Raw genomic sequence first — 18,102 nt, forward strand, 5'->3', positions numbered from 1 at the left:
TTCACTAAACCTTTAAAAACACATCTTACATCCTGCCCATATCCCGTTTCTATCTTATGTTTCCTACTCAGAAAAATTGACATCTTAGCTTGTCCCAAAATAAAATTTAACATTTGACATTTTCTTTTCTGTTGTTTACTATATTGAAACCCCAAAATAAAAACAGTGTTATTGAAAAACTCCCCTACAGCTTTAAACAAAGATTCCAACATTTCCAATAGCGGTTTTATCCTCTCACACTCCATAAAACAGTGAAAAATGGTTTCTCTTATATTACAAAAAGGACATCCATCTCTAACATCTGAGTTAATAACAGATACAAAAGCATTAACTGCAATGATGCCATGTAAAACCCTCCATTGCATATCACCAGTACCCTTTTGTAACGGTGGTTTGTACAGTGCTCTCCATGCTGGCTTTACCTTGTCATCAATGCCCAATTTTACCCTCCATGGAGTATCTTTTCTATTTTTCAATTTATCTTTATTCAACACCTTGACACACCCCCTATACAATTCCTTCCCATTCACCTCATCCAAACCCACCTCCTCCAACCCTCTCAAATCCAGCAATAACGCCTTTCTTTCTGACTCTGGGATATTTGGTGTAATCCCTAGTTTCGGAAATGAGACGTCTTCATCTTGCACCTTCTTCTTGTGGCTACTAAGCATATCCCATTCTTCCGCTGACAGAGCCTTCCTACAGCTCCCCAGCATTTGTCCGACAATCCTTTCCGACCTCATCCCCAAATGTTCTGCCACCCTTCTTCCATCCATTAAGGCGGGCCCAGCCATGGCCATTAACTGTCTTAAGGTGATGATTTTCCCCTTCACCAGAATCTTGGAGAAATGTGGAACAGCTGCAGTTGTACAGTCCAGTCTCGCCCCATACACCAGAGGTTCCTCCAACAGCCAATGCACTGACTCCGCTGAAGTTCTTCTGGACACCTTCATTATGCTCCACACTCTGAGAAGGCCTCTATAAAACGGAGGTACTCCCTCCCTAGAAATCTGGCTACTATCAACCAGAAATAAAGCCTTCTTTAAACCTAATCCTCCAACCCTCTGTAATATAAGACCTGCCACCCCTCTCCACACCACATTTTCCGGTCCATAAAGCAGCCTTTGAATAAACTGAAACCGGAAAGCAGCAGCCCTACTAGCAAGATGTACAAGACCTTGTCCCCCCTCCTCTTTTGACAAATACAAAACACTTTGTGGAACCCAGTGATATTTATCCCAAAAGAAATCCACAATAATTGCCTGTATCTTAGCCAGAAGGCCAGATGGTGGTTCTAAAACTGACAACCGATGCCACAGTGCAGAGGCAATCACATTGTTAACTATAATAGTGCGCCCTCTATATGACATACGAGATAGTAACCAACGCCATCTCCTCATCCTCCCTTCCACCATTTCAACCACCCCACTCCAATTTTTTTCCATAGTCCCCTCATCTCCTAGATACACTCCAAGATACTTAAAACCTCCCTTACACCATTCTAGCCCCCCTGGCAAAGCCATGATCCCTCCAGACCATTCTCCAATCTGTAAAGCACAACTCTTTTCCCAATTTACCTTTGCAGAGGATATTCCCCTAAAACGATCAACCATTAGACTCAAGCTATCCACCTCCGCTTGATTTTTCACTAGCACAACTACATCATCAGCATAGGCTGAAAGACGAATAGGAGGAATATCCTCTGAAAGGCACACCCCTGCAATGCGACTTCTAATGCTATTTAGTAGTGGCTCTATAGCAATAGCATATAACATCCCAGACATAGAACATCCCTGCCTAATACCTCTACACACTTTAAAAGGAGCACTCAAACCACCGTTAACTTTCAATACACTTTCAATGTCACCATATATCACCTTTATCATGGCAATAAAACCAGAGCTGAACCCAAACGCCTCAAACGTGTGCCATAAATATTGATGTTCAACTCGGTCAAATGCCTTTTCCTGATCAATTGAAATTAGACCAGCATCCAACCCAATAGCCCTAGAGACGTCCAAAAAATCACGAATCAGAGAAATGTTATCCCCTATCTGCCTGCCAGGAACACAGTAGGACTGATCCGTATGTATGATTTGCCCCATCACCTCCCTCAGCCTGTTGGACAAAGCCTTTGACAATATCTTATAATCAGTACACAATAAAGCCACCGGCCTCCAGTTCTTCACCTCCCTCGGGTCACCCTTTTTGGGCAGTAGGGTGAGGACAGCCCTTCTGCAGCTTATTGGTAGTAACCCTCCGGTTAAACTATCATTAGCTACTTCTAACCAATCCTCTCCCAACATAGCCCAAAAAGACTTAAAAAAGTCAACGGGAAGCCCATCAATGCCTGGTGCCCTTCCATTTTCCATGCCTTTTAATGCAGTGTATAAATCCTGCAAAGACAATGGTTGCTCAAGCTCAACCTGAGCTTCTGCAGGCACCTTTGGGAGCCCATCAAAGAACTGCTGTGTCACTGTTTTGTCCTCTTTGTACTCACACTTGTAGAGCTCAGCATAGAACTCTACTGCCCTCTTTCTGATTTCACTAGGGCTAGTGAGCTCTTGTCCAACAGCTGATTTGAGACAATGAATAATTTTTCTTTGTCCATTCTTTTTCTCTAAACCAAAGAAAAATTTGGATGAGGCATCCATTTCAGATATGCCCTGAAATTTACTTCTCACCAGTGCCCCCTGTGCTCTGATACCCAGCAGATCTGCCAATGCAGCTTTTCTCCTCTTGAGGGCCTGAGTATGGCCTCGATCTCCTGTGGTCTCAACCAACGTCATGAGTTCCACTATTTCAATCTCTAGGGCTTTCATTGATCTGGTGATATCCTTGGTGACATTCCTCGTGTATTGATTACAAAATTGTTGAATCTGTATTTTCCCTATATCCCACCATTGTTGAAGGGATACAAAACTGGCCTTTTGAGCCCTCCACCTCTCCCAAAAAATACTGAAACATTTCCTGAAGTGAGCATCACTCAATAAAGTTATATTAAAATGCCAATATGCGCTTTTAGGTTTTACATCGTTAATGAACACCACCTCTGTTATTAAACAATGATCAGAAAATCCCACTGGAGTTATCACACTTGATTTACAGACCTAAGATTGATGCTCAAAAACATAAAACCTATCTAACCTGGCCATAGAGATGATGTTCTCTCTCACATGCGCCCAGGTGTACTGCCTTGTTCCTTCATGTTGACTCCGCCAAATATCACACAGTTCATTTGTTACAATAAGGCGTTTTAAAAACGTCCTTGAGGCTATATGAGGTTCTTGGTGATTTCTATCTAAATCGCTAACTGTGCAGTTAAAATCCCCAGCAATAAACAAATAATCTTCTTTGTTACATTTCTCAATGGTATTTGATAATGTCTCTAAAAAACATACCCTCTCAACTGTCACCACTGGGGCATATACATTTATCAGACACATATTGATATTTTCATACCTTGCTCTAACTTTTAATAACCTCCCCTCAACTACCTCTTCAACCTCGTATAACAAAGGCAAAAACCCTTTTGAGAACAAGATAACCACACCCCCACTTTTTGAGTTTTTATGACTACACACCACTGTCCCCCCCCACTCCTGTTGCCACATAACTTCATTTTCCAAATTACTATGCGTTTCTTGCAGAAAAATTATGTCACTTCCCTTTCCCCTCATTAACTCATACACCATGGCTCTTTTTTTAACATCTCTTGCCCCATTTACGTTTAAAGAAGAGATCTTAAAACTGCTCATGGATAAGAAAAAAAAACAGAGGAAGATACAGCCACCACATCTCTTTACAGAGTTAAAACTGCAACTGAACTCTTTCATTTTCTTTAGAATTTACATCACTTATTACTCTCGTGACCACTTTCTTGAGTCTAGCAATTTCAGGGCTTTTCAAACCTCCCCCTGTAATTTTTGACATCAGAAACTTTGCTGATTCAATAAACAATTCACGTTCAGGGAAAAAATCAGTTACATTGTAATCCTGCATATATTTCTTCCCTTTTGTCAACTTCAGAAATTGACGTATCTTCTCGATCCCATACCTCCCTTCCACCCCATCTATCTCACTATATTGTTGTGATGCGTCAGATGACTCACTCTCGCTATCCTCCCCAGAAGAAAACCCCATCTCTACAACCTGTTCATCTTCACCTGATTTATCCATCTCTACCTTTCTCTTAGAATTAGACCCTTCACCACCCCTTAAATTCTTCCTTTTACTCCTCGGTATTTTGAAAACATCCGCTTCCTTTTCCGTTATTTCAATCTCCTCTTGACCTTCAATTTCATTTTCCAGCACCACCTCAGCGACGGCAGTCGCAATCTCACCTACTGTTTCCCCTCCCTCTTTGTTCTGATCTACCACAATTGCCCCCGTATCCACAATGCCTTCCTCTCCTACTTTTCCAACCACATCTGCCCACCTTCTCTCTTCCCCTACACCTGTAGTATTTTCATCCCTTCGCTGTGGTACGTCAGTTGCACCCGCACTAAAGCTACTACCAGGCTCAGCGCGCTCATTCTCGGAACAATTACGCACCAAATGCCCCTCTCTTCCACATCCAAAACATTTCATTGATTCAGTAGATGCATAGAAGACATAATCAAATCCATCAATCTTAAAACTAAACGCTAAATTCAGTTCATCTCCTTCCTTTTTTAAAATCATATGCACTTGTCTCCTATGAGACACGACATGTTTCAACAACGGAGATTTGCATCCAAAAATAACCTTCTTTATTGTAGATACGATTTGACCATGGCGAGATAACTCTCGCTCTAACACTTCATCTCTAACAAATGGTGGCACGTTAGAAAGCATAACTTTCTTCGCAGGATTCATAAGCGGAAATACCGGCGTCTGTGTTTCCCGCAACACAACACCCCTCTCAACTATCTTATTCACCTTTTCAATTGAATCTAAGAATATCACTACAGCGCTATTCATCCTTGAGGCTGATTTGATGCTATCATACCCAATGATAGCACCCACAGCCAAGCTACATTCTTCCACTGAACACCCAGCCGCAGCAGGAATTTTTACTCCATGCCTCCGACTAAGTTTTTCAAACTCTACATTTCCGCGAGTGGCCATTGCAACCAGCCCCACCCGCTGGTTGTGCCCTCGCGAAAAACCAACCTCAAAGATCCCACCACCCCTATACGTGCTTAGTGATAGTTAAACAATATACCCTTAAAACAACTAAACTAATCAATATATATATATATGTACATACCAAAACCCAATAGAGTGAAAAGAAATTCCATTCGCTCTCGCAAACACTCTGCTTGACGACTCACTCCCAGCATGCACTCCGACGAGAGAGAGAGAGAGAGAGAGAGAGAGAAAGAAAGAGAGACAGAGAAAGAGAGACAGAGAAAGAGAAAGAGAGAGACAGAGAGACAGACAGAGAGACAGAGAGAGAGAGAGAGAGAGAGAGAGAGAGAGAGAGAGAGAGAAAGAGAGACAGAGAGAGACAGAGAGAGACAGAGAGAGACAGAGAGAGACAGAGAGACACACACTTTTGAGAACAACAATGGCAGCATATTTTCATAGCCCCCCACCCAAATGCAGAGGCCTTTGAAGCCCCAATGGCTTATCCCTGTCCAGGGGTCATTACAATACACCCCATGGATATAAAAAATAACACTGCAAGGAATAAGTACAACAACAACTAAGCTCCTCAAGGACAATCCAGAGACACTATTTGCTGACTGCCACAAAGAGGGGAACACAAGCAACTTAATTTTCCACACAGACCATCCCTGGCATGGCACAGTGTTATAAGAGTACACTACCCCTATGTCAAGAGAGAGGGTATTGGCCCAGGATGGAAACTCAGAATACTAGACATTGAGGAAATTGAAACAACCTCTGTCAACGTGTACAAGTCTGGGACAGTGATGGTGCAGGGCATCCTCATGCAGTTCCAGCAGGACTTTTATGGGATCAAAGAGAGAGCACAGTAGGAAAAGCTCTCTCTCTGCGACGACTCCCCCATCCTGAGTGAGTCTGATCAAATCAAGTCATTTCCGGTCACAACTTGTAGACTTGTTTAAGTGCTGCTGTGCATTTTGTTGCTAATCTTACTTTGCTACCTGACAACTTTACGGTTTCACTTTATCTGGCCATGGTTCGTCAGGACCTCCAACAGCCGAAGCTAAGTAGTAACATTAACATGATGCCTTCTAATTGCAGTCGCTGTACTCATAATATACAGGAGAACGATCGCCTTACGGCGAGGATAGCTGTGCTACAAGCCCAGCTTCAGACGCAATCGTTAGGCAAGGGTAATTTCAGTGTAGGAAAGGATGAAACAGCGTCTGTGCCACCAGTAAGTACAGATAGTAGTATAAATCCCCTGGCACAGTCCCCGCAGCCGGACAACTTTCTCACGGTTTCTGGAAGGAAATGCTGTAGGAACGCTCAACCGGTGTCGCTCATTCAGCCGACAGAACTTTCAACCGGTTTTCCCCATTAAGCAGCGGGTCGGAGTCAGAGGCTGAGCCTTCTCTGGTCTCTACTCCTCCCGTTACGGGGTCTGAGACGCCGAAGCTTCCCACCATTAGCTCTGACAAACTGAAAACTATGGTCATTGGCGACTACATTACCTGCAGTATTAGACATAAAACGAATCATCCAGCGATCATACACTGTTTACCAGGAAGCAGGGCTACCAACGTTAAGGCTAATCTAAAGATGGTGCTGGCTAAGGCTAAAACTGGCGAGTGTATAGAGAGTATAGGGATATTGTTATCCACGTCAGCACCAACAATGTTAGGATGAAACAGTCAGAGGTCACCAAGTGTAACATAGCTTCAGCGTGTAAATCAGCTAGAAAGATGTGTCAGCATCGAGTAATTGTCTCTGGCCCCCTCCCAGTTACGGGGAGTGATGAGCTCTACAGCAGAGTCTCACAACTCAATCGATAGTTGAAAACTGTTTTCTACCCCTCCCAAAATATATAATTTGTAGATAATTGGCCCTCTTTCTGGGACTCACCCACAAACAGGACCAAGCCTGACCTGCTGAGGAGTGACGGACTCCATCCTAGCTGGAGAATAACAACCTCCTCCATTCCTGTCATTATTGAAAGAGATTGTGATACCTCACACCGTGTGCAGGGTGAATACGTGTTCTGTCGTATGTTAATTTGGTAAAAAAATTTGACATTTGCTCAGTACATTGTTTCTACTGAGGAAAAGCACAAGTCTACTGTTAATGATAATGCAGAGGATTTTCCCAAGGTTGCTGTTGACGCATATCCCACGTTAGTTATTATGGTCAAGTTTGTCTCCACTTTTGTGGATTGGGGTGATCAGTCCTTGGTTTCAAATATTGGGGAAGATGCCAGAATTGAGGATGATGTTAAAGAGTTTAAGTATAGCCAATTGGAATATATATATATTTACAGTGCCTTGCGAAAGTATTCGGCCCCCTTGAACTTTGCGACCTTTTGCCACAGTTCAGGCTTCAAACATAAAGATATAAAACTGTATTTTTTTGTGAAGAATCAACAACAAGTGGGACACAATCATGAAGTGGAACGACATTTATTGGATATGTCAAACTTTTTTAACAAATCAAAAACTGAAAAATTGGGCGTGCAAAATTATTCAGCCCCTTTACTTTCAGTGCAGCAAACTCTCTCCAGAAGTTCAGTGAGGATCTCTGAATGATCCAATGTTGACCTAAATGACTAATGATGATAAATACAATCCACCTGTGTGTAATCAAGTCTCCGTATAAATGCACCTGCACTGTGATAGTCTCAGAGGTCCGTTAAAAGCGCAGAGAGCATCATGAAGAACAAGGAACACACCAGGCAGGTCCGAGATACTGTTGTGAAGAAGTTTAAAGCCGGATTTGGATACAAAAAGATTTCCCAAGCTTTAAACATCCCAAAGAGCACTGTGCAAGCGATAATATTGAAATGGAAGGAGTATCAGACCTCTGCAAATCTACCAAGACCTGGCCGTCCCTCTAAACTTTCAGCTCATACAAGGAGAAGACTGATCAGTGATGCAGCCAAGAGGCCCATGATCACTCTGGATGAACTGCAGAGATCTACAGCTGAGGTGGGAGACTCTGTCCATAGGACAACAATCAGTCGTATATTGCACAAATCTGGCCTTTATGGAAGAGTGGCAAGAAGAAAGCCATTTCTTAAAGATATCCATAAAAAGTGTCGTTTAAAGTTTGCCACAAGCCACCTGGGAGACACAACAAACATGTGGAAGAAGGTGCTCTGGTCAGATGAAACCAAAATGGAACTTTTTGGCAACAATGCAAAACGTTATGTTTGGCGTAAAAGCAACACAGCTCATCACCTTGAACACACCATCCCCACTGTCAAACATGGTGGTGGCAGCATCATGGTTTGGGCCTGCTTTTCTTCAGCAGAGACCGGGAAGATGGTTAAAATTGATGGGAAGATGGATGGAGCCAAATACAGGACCATTCTGGAAGAAAACCTGATGGAGTCTGCAAAAGACCTGAGACTGGGACGGAGATTTGTCTTCCAACAAGACAATGATCCAAAACATAAAGCAAAATCTACAATGGAATGGTTCAAAAAATAAACATATCCAGGTGTTAGAATGGCCAAGTCAAAGTCCAGACCTGAATCCAATCGAGAATCTGTGGAAAGAACTGAAAACTGCTGTTCACAAATGCTCTCCATCCAACCTCACTGAGCTCGAGCTGTTTTGCAAGGAGGAATGGGAAAAAAAATTCAGTCTCTCGATGTGCAAAACTGATAGAGACATACCCCAAGCGACTTACAGCTGTAATCGCAGCAAAAGGTGGCGCTACAAAGTATTAACTTAAGGGGGCTGAATAATTTTGCACGCCCAATTTTTCAGTTTTTGATTTGTTAAAAAAGTTTGAAATATCCAATAAATGTCGTTCCACTTCATGATTGTGTCCCACTTGTTGTTGATTCTTCACAAAAAAATACAGTTTTATATCAATATGTTTGAAGCCTGAAATGTGGCAAAAGGTCGCAAAGTTCAAGGGGGCCGAATACTTTCGCAAGGCACTGTATATATTGTATATTTTATCATTTCATTTAGGATACCATCAACACCACAGGCCTCTGTGGGTTGGAGGGATTGAATTTTGTCCTGTAGTTCACTCAATGTAATTGGAGAATCCAGTGGGTTCTATTAGTCTTTAATAGTTGATTCTACAACACACTCTCTCTCTCTGTCCAACCTCCAACTCACTGTCTGAGTCAATTCATAAGAGTTGAATTGGCAGTGAAACTGAGAAGTCATGAGAAAGAGGAGACAGAACTCACCTACATTGATGGCCCAGCCTCGGTCTACAGCCAGTTTCCCTGCCTACAGACGACACACAATACATTAGATTAAAAACAACACAATCATTTTTTAACTTTATTTAACCTTTATATAACTAGGCAAGTCAGTTAAGAACAAATTCTTACTTACAATGACGGACTACCCAGTCATTGTAAATAAAAGGATTAGATTAGAAATAACATGTGAGATTATAAACAACACAATAGACTAAAAACAACACAATTGTCACGCCCTGGCCTTAATATTTTGTGTTTTCTTTATTATTGTGGTTAGGCCAGGGTGTGACATGGGTGATTATGTGTTTGTCTTGTCTAGGGGTTTTGTAGATTGATGGGGTTGTGTTTAGTATAGTAGTCTAGGAAAGTCTATGGTTGCCTAGAGTGGTTCTCAGAGGCAGGTGTTTATCGTTGTCTCTGATTGGGAACCATATTTAGGCAGCCATATTTCTTGGGTATTTGGTGGGTGTTTGTTCCTGTCTCTGTGTTTGTTGTACCAGATAGGGCTGTTTCGGTTTTTCACGTTTCTTGTTTTTGTATATTGTTCGTATTTTCATCTTTCATTAAAGATGTTTATGAATAACCACGCTGCATTTTGGTCCTCCTCTCTTTCACCAGAAGAAAACCGTAACAACAATACATTAGATTAGAAACAACACATGAAAAACACATTAGATTAGAAACAACACATTAGATTAGAAACAACACACTAGATTAGAAACAACACACTAGATTAGAAACAACACAATAGATCAGATTAGAAACAACACACTAGACTAGAAACAACACACTAGACTAGAAACAACACAATAGATCAGATTAGAAACAACACACTAGACTAGAAACAACACACTAGACTAGAAACACACTAGACTAGAAACAACACACTAGACTAGAAACAACACAATAGATCAGATTAGAAACAACACACTAGACTAGAAACAACACACTAGACTAGAAACAACACACTAGACTAGAAACAACACAATAGATCAGATTAGAAACAACACACTAGACTAGAAACAACACACTAGACTAGAAACAACACAATAGATCAGATTAGAAACAACACACTAGACTAGAAACAACACACTAGACTAGAAACAACACAATAGATCAGATTAGAAACAACACACTAGACTAGAAACAACACACTAGACTAGAAACAACACAATAGATCAGATTAGAAACAACACAATACATTAGAAACAACACATGAAAAACACATTAGATTAGAAACCACACATTAGATTACAAACAACACAATCAGAAACAATACATTAGAATAGAAACAACACAACACATTAGATTAGAAACGAAACAATACAATATATTAGAAAAACATATTAGATTAGAAACAACAGATTAGAAACAATACAATATATTAGAAAAACACATTAGATTAGAAACAACAGATTATAAACATTAAATACATTAGATTAGAAACAACACAATACATTAGATTAGAAACAACACAATACATTAGAAACAACACAATACATTAGAAACAACACATTAGAAACAATACAATATATTAGAAAAACACATTAGATTAGAAACAACACAATACAATAGATTAGAAACAACACAATATTTTAGATTAGAAACACAATATATTAGATTAGAAACAACATAATACATTAGATTAGAAACAACACATTAGAAACAACACAATACATTAGAAACAACACATTAGAAACAACACATTACATTAGATTAGAAACAACACATTAGAAACAACACATTACATTAGATTAGAAACAACACATTAGAAACAACACATTACATTAGATTAGAAACAACACATTAGAAACAACACAATACATTAGAAACAACACATTAGAAGCAACACATTAGAAGCAACACATTAGAAGCAACACATTACATTAGATTAGAAACAACACAATACGTTAGAAACAACACATTAGAAACAACACATTACATTAGATTAGAAACAACACATTAGAAACGCAATACATTAGATTAGAAACAACACATTAGAAACAACACATTACATTAGATTAGAAACAACACATTACATTAGATTAGAAACAACAAATTAGAAACAAAAACAATACATTAGATTAGAAACAACACAATACATTAGATTAGAAACAACACAATACACTAGATTAGAAACAACACAATACACTAGATTAGAAACAACACAATACACTAGATTAGAAACAACACACTAGATTAGAAACAACACACTAGATTAGAAACAACACAATAGATTAGAAACAACACATTAGAAACAAAAACAATACATTAGATTAGAAACAACACAATACATTAGATTAGAAACAACACAATAAATTAGATTAGAAACAACACAATACATTAGATTAGAAACACAGTACATTAGATTAGAAACAACACAATAAATTAGATTAGAAACAACACAATACATTAGATTAAAAACACCACACTAGAATAGAAACACACCAGATTAGAAAAAATACAATAGATTAGACAAAACACATTATATTAGAAACAACACAATACATTAGATTAGAAACAACACAACACATTACAATATAACACTACAGAGGCTGAGTCCTTGAGATGAATAAACATGAATCTATAAATGTATCCATAAAAATTATACAAATAATATCCCCCAGCCACCCAGCCACCCAGCCACCCATTCAGCTAGACAGTCAGCCAGCCAGTCAACCAGACCAGTCAGCCAGCTCGCTAGCCAGCCATTCAGCCAGCCACTCAACAAGCTAGACAGCCTGTCAACCAGCCAGCCAGTCTTCTGGCCAGTCAGCCAGCCAGCCAGATGCCAGTCAGCCAGCCAGATGCTTCCCTCTCTCTCTACCTTTCTATCAGATTGGTATGGCTTCCCTCTCTCTCTACCTTTCAACCAGACTGGTATGGCTTCCCTCTCTCTCTACCTTTCTACCAGACTGGTATGGCTTCCCTCTCTCTCTACCCTTCCATCAGACTGGTATGGCTTCCCTCTCTCTCTACCCTTCCATCAGACTGGTATGGCTTCCCTCTCTCTCTACCCTTCCATCAGACTGGTATGGCTTCCCTCTCTCTCTACCCTTCCATCAGACTGGTATGGCTTCCCTCTCTCTCTACCCTTCCATCAGACTGGTATGGCTTCCCTCTCTCTCTATCTTTCCATCAGACTGGTATGGCTTCCTTCTGACTGGTATGGCCTTCCTCTCTCTCTACCTTTCTACCAGACTGGTATGACTTCCCTCTCTCTCTACCCTTCCATCAGACTGGTATGGCTTCCTTCTGACTGGTATGGCTTCCCTCTCTCTCTACCTTTCTAGCAGACTGGTATGGCTTCCCTCTCTCTCTACCTTTCTATCAGACTTGTATGGCTTCCTTCTGACTGGTATGGCTTTAACAAAATTTAACAAAAGCGCATTTTCGTCAGGGTATATGCAGCAGTTTGGGCCACCTGGCTCGTTGCGAACTGTGTGAAGACCATTTCTTCCAGACAAAGACCGTAATTAATTTGCCAGAATTTTACATAATTATAACATAACATTGAAGGTTGTGCAATGTAACAGCAATATTTAGACTTATGGATGCCACCCGTTAGATAAAATACGGAACGGTTCCGTATTTTGGAAAGAATAAACATTTTGTTTTTCGAAATGATCATTTCCGGATTTGACCATATTAATGTGTGTTTCTTATAATATAATGAAGTCTATGATTTGATATTTGATAAAGCAGTCTGACTGAGCGGTGGTAGGCAGCAGCAGGCTCGTAAGCATTCATTCAAACAGCATTTTCCTGCATTTGCCAGCAGTTCTTCGCAATGCTTGAAGCACAGCGCTGTTTATGACTTCAAGCCTATCAACTCCCGAGATTAGGCTGGCATTACTATAGTGCCTATAAGAACATCCAATAGTCATAGGTATATGAAATACAAAATCGTATAGAGAGAAATAGTCCTATAATTCCTATAATAACTACAACCTAAAACTTCGTAACTGGGAATATTGAAGACTCATGTTAAAAGGAACCACCAGCTTTCATATGTTCTCATGTTCTGAGCAAGGAACTGAAAAGTTAGCTTTCTTACATGGAACATATTGCACTTTTACTTTCTTCTCCAACACTTTGTTTTTGCATTATTTAAACCAAATTGAACATATTTCATTATTTATTTGAGGCTAAATTGATTTTATTGATGTATTATCTTAAATTAAAATAAGTGTTCATCAGTATTGTTGTAATTGTCATTATTACAAATATGTATAAAACATTTTATATATTAAAACAATTTAAAATAAAAATAATTGGTCCTCCAATAATCGGTATCGGCGTTGAAAAATCATAATCGGTCGACCTCTACTTCAGACCTAGTGAAGGAGCAAGGACTATACAGAGGAGCTAAGACTATACACTGTGTTGACAGTGTACATGGATCCAGTTGTGCGGCCCAGCGGGCCGGCCAGCAATGCTATGAAATCAACCAGCAATCTAGCCAGCCAGTCAGCCAAACAGCCAGCAAGCTAAAAAGCCAGCCACCCAGCCAACCATTCAGCTAGACAGTCAGCCAGCCAGTCAACCAGACCAGTCAGCCAGCTCGCTAGCCAGCCATTCAGCCAGCCACTCAACCAGCCAGCAAGCTAGACAGCCTGTCAACCAGCCAGCCAGTCTTCTGGCCAGTCAGCCAGCCAGCCAGATGCCAGTCAGCCAGCCAGATGCCAGTCAGCCAGCCAGATGCCAGTCAGCCAGCCAGTCAGCCAGCCAGTCAGCCAGTCAGCCAGCCAGTCAGCCAGTTAACCAGCTAGTCAGCCAGCCAGTCAGCCAGATGTCAGTCAGCCAGCCATATGCCAGTCAGCCAGCCAGATGCCAGCCAGTCAGCCAGCCAGCCAGTTAGTTAGTTAACCAGCCAGCAAGTTAACCAGCCAGCCAGTCAGCCAACCAGTCAGTTAACCAGCCAGTTAACCAGCCAGTCAGCCAGTTAACCAGCCAGTCAGCCAGCCAGCCAGACAACTGATGGTATAGTAATAACACGTATTAGCATTTACACAGACACACAGCTGTGGAGTGAACCACTCAGTTCTCCCTTGGCGACACACAGCTGTGGAGTGAACCACTCAGTTCTCCCTTGGCGACACACAGCTGTGGAGTGAACCACTCAGTTCTCCCTTGGCGACACACAGCTGTGGAGTGAACCACTCAGTTCTCCCTTGGCGACACACAGCTGTGGAGTGAACCACTCAGTTCTCCCTTGGCGACACACAGCTGTGGAGTGAACCACTCAGTTCTCCCTTGGTGACACACAGACACACAGCTGTGGAGTGAACCACTCAGTTCTCCCTTGGCGACACACAGCTGTGGAGTGAACCACTCAGTTCTCCCTTGGCGACACACAGCTGTGGAGTGAACCACTAAGTTCTCCCTTGGCGACACACAGACACACAGCTGTGGAGTGAACCACTCAGTTCTCCCTTGGCGACACACAGCTGTGGAGTGAACCACTCAGTTCTCCCTTGGCGACACACAGCTGTGGAGTGAACCACTCAGTTCTCCCTTGGCGACACACAGCTGTGGAGTGAACCACTCAGTTCTCCCTTGGCGACACACAGCTGTGGAGTGAACCACTCAGTTCTCCCTTGGCGACACACAGCTGTGGAGTGAACCACTCAGTTCTCCCTTGGCGACACACAGCTGTGGAGTGAACCACTCAGTTCTCCCTTGGCGACACACAGCTGTGGAGTGAACCACTCAGTTCTCCCTTGGCGACACACAGCTGTGGAGTGAACCACTCAGTTCTCCCTTGGCGACACACAGCTGTGGAGTGAACCACTCAGTTCTCCCTTGGCGACACACAGCTGTGGAGTGAACCACTCAGTTCTCCCTTGGCGACACACAGCTGTGGAGTGAACCACTCAGTTCTCCCTTGGTGACACACAGACACACAGCTGTGGAGTGAACCACTCAGTTCTCCCTTGGCGACACACAGCTGTGGAGTGAACCACTCAGTTCTCCCTTGGCGACACACAGCTGTGGAGTGAACCACTAAGTTCTCCCTTGGCGACACACAGACACACAGCTGTGGAGTGAACCACTCAGTTCTCCCTTGGCGACACACAGCTGTGGAGTGAACCACTCAGTTCTCCCTTGGCGACACACAGCTGTGGAGTGAACCACTCAGTTCTCCCTTGGTGACACACAGACACACAGCTGTGGAGTGAACCACTCAGTTCTCCCTTGGCGACACACAGCTGTGGAGTGAACCACTCAGTTCTCCCTTGGCGACACACAGCTGTGGAGTGAACCACTCAGTTCTCCCTTGGCGACACACAGCTGTGGAGTGAACCACTCAGTTCTCCCTTGGCGACACACAGCTGTGGAGTGAACCACTCAGTTCTCCCTTGGCGACACACAGCTGTGGAGTGAACCACTCAGTTCTCCCTTGGCGACACACAGCTGTGGAGTGAACCACTCAGTTCTCCCTTGGCGACACACAGCTGTGGAGTGAACCACTCAGTTCTCCCTTGGCGACACACAGCTGTGGAGTGAACCACTCAGTTCTCCCTTGGCGACACACAGCTGTGGAGTGAACCACTCAGTTCTCCCTTGGCGACACACAGCTGTGGAGTGAACCACTCAGTTCTCCCTTGGTGACACACAGCTGTGGAGTGAACCACTCAGTTCTCCCTTGGTGACACACAGCTGTGGAGTGAACCACTCAGTTCTCCCTTGGCGACACACAGCTGTGGAGTGAACCACTCAGTTCTCCCTTGGCGACACACAGCTGTGGAGTGAACCACTCAGTTCTCCCTTGGCGACACACAGACACACAGCTGTGGAGTGAACCACTCAGTTCTCCCTTGGCGACACACAGCTGTGGAGTGAACCACTCAGTTCTCCCTTGGTGACACACAGCTGTGGAGTGAACCACTCAGTTCTCCCTTGGTGACACACAGACACACAGCTGTGGAGTGAACCACTAAGTTCTCCCTTGGCGACACACAGCTGTGGAGTGAACCACTCAGTTCTCACTTGGCGACACACAGACGTTGAAGCTGCTGACTCAATATTTATATAAAAGGGTATTTTACATAATGTGCCACAGACAGAAACACAGAGAGACACAGAGAGAGCTCATGTTTTGCTGAATAGGCAGTATCCAACGCTAAGAGGGATGACCCCAACCAAGGGTTTGATACTGCAGCAAACGAACCCTGCCTCATGGCCTTGAACCAAATAAAACAAGCACATTAGTGAGACTGACTGGGTTTCAACAAAGGTCATCAGAACATAGTAAGGCTGCTCTCTGAGTTCATGGGTCTCAGGGAAGGTTAGTAGGACAGAAAAAGAAAAGCATTCTTCTCTATCCGTAAAGAAGAAAAAAAGAAATGAATTTATTCCAATACTAATTTGAGAAGAGTCTTTCCCCTCAGAGGCTCTGATACCTGTGAAGGCCCTAGGACAAGGATCTCCATCACAGCTGTTCGAACTCTAAGAAGCCTGTCTCTCCCAGGATACACCAAAAACAACCAAATAGAACTGGTTTTGAATAAAACATTCAATAGCACCCTGTGAATCTATTTCCTGAACACAAAACTCCAGACTGTACTATGACAACAGATTCCTCACGTTACAGTAGTTGCTAATGCAGAGGCTGATGAGAACAAAGCTGACAAGCTTACACTATGGCAGACATCATCCAACCTACCATGATGGTGCCTCCGGTCTGCGTTCTGAGTGGTCTCAGGACCCGTCTCTGAACCAGGAAGTTAGGTAGGCATAGGAGGGGAGGGATCTCTGTGATGGTCGCTACAACCAGGGACCACTGGATTGGACGAAGAAAACAACACATCATCCTCACACACACGCAGAACACACACTATGGGAAATTCCGATGTACATCTAGGTTTAGGAAGGTGATTTCTGAATGGGATTGATTACTGCTGGCAAAATGGCATGGCGTTATTAACAACAGTCTCAACTAACTTACACTGGAATATAATACATATTATAATACATATACACATACATATGTCATAAAATAAATCATTAAGTGAATGCAACAGAATACTGAGGTAGGTACGGTACCTATCTACAGCCCTCCACCAAACAGCTCTGAGGGATATGTGGTTTCCAGTTTGCATAAAGTCTAGTGTAGTTCCTTGATGGCCGTCGTGGTATCGGCTTAAGGGGGAATATACACGGCTGTGACTATAACCGGAGAGAATTATCTTGGTAATACGCTCAGCATACGGTCAGGGGACAAAAGGACTTGAGTTTCTGTATGTTATCACAATCACACCATGAGTAGTTAATCATGAAACATACATCCCCGCCATTCTTCTTCCTGGATGGAGAGTTGTTTATTCCTGTCTACGAGATGTACTGAGAACCCAGCTGGCTGTATGGACGGGGACAGTATATCCAGAGAAAACCATGATTCCATGAAACAGAGTATGTTACAGTCCCTAATGTCTCTCTAGAAGAAGATCCTCGCCCTGAGCTCATCTACTTCATTGTCCAGAGATTGAACATTAGCGAGTAATATACTCGGAAGCAGTGGATGGTGTCGGACTAGAAGTCCACTCTGAATACCTCTTGGAGCAGCTTCTGGGACAAGTGTAATTGCCCTGGGGGGTACAAACAAAGGATCCAATTCGGGAAAGTCATATTCCTGATCGTAATGCTGGTGAGTTACCGCCGCTCTGATATCCAAAAGTTTAAAAAAATGATTACTGCAAAGTTGCTGAGAAGCTAGAAGCACAGCTGCCATGTCTGTCGGAGCCATCTTGGTGTGGGGGGGGTGC

General features: G+C 42.7%; 1 protein-coding gene across 5 annotated transcripts in view; it reads right to left on the reverse strand.

The window, feature by feature from the left end:
- Positions 1-18,102, reverse strand: part of hdac11 (histone deacetylase 11) — a 55,033-nt gene that overhangs the window by 26,597 nt on the left and 10,334 nt on the right. For 2 of the 5 annotated variants that reach the window (XM_036984363.2, XM_036984361.2), the window contains exons 4-5: positions 17,004-17,120; positions 9,317-9,359 (exon numbers count right to left, since the gene is read on the reverse strand). In XM_036984363.2, the coding sequence (XP_036840258.1) occupies positions 9,317-9,359; positions 17,004-17,120 (160 nt within the window). Of the gene's footprint in view, positions 1-5,251; positions 5,602-9,316; positions 9,360-17,003; positions 17,121-18,102 lie in introns of those variants that run through there. The other 3 variants (XM_090242165.1, XM_090242166.1, XM_090242164.1) reach the window with 2 other exon arrangements.

Source organism: Oncorhynchus mykiss, chromosome 7 (assembly GCF_057628025.1).
Source record: "Oncorhynchus mykiss isolate SJ-2025 chromosome 7, ASM5762802v1, whole genome shotgun sequence".
Lineage (NCBI taxonomy): Eukaryota > Metazoa > Chordata > Actinopteri > Salmoniformes > Salmonidae > Oncorhynchus > Oncorhynchus mykiss.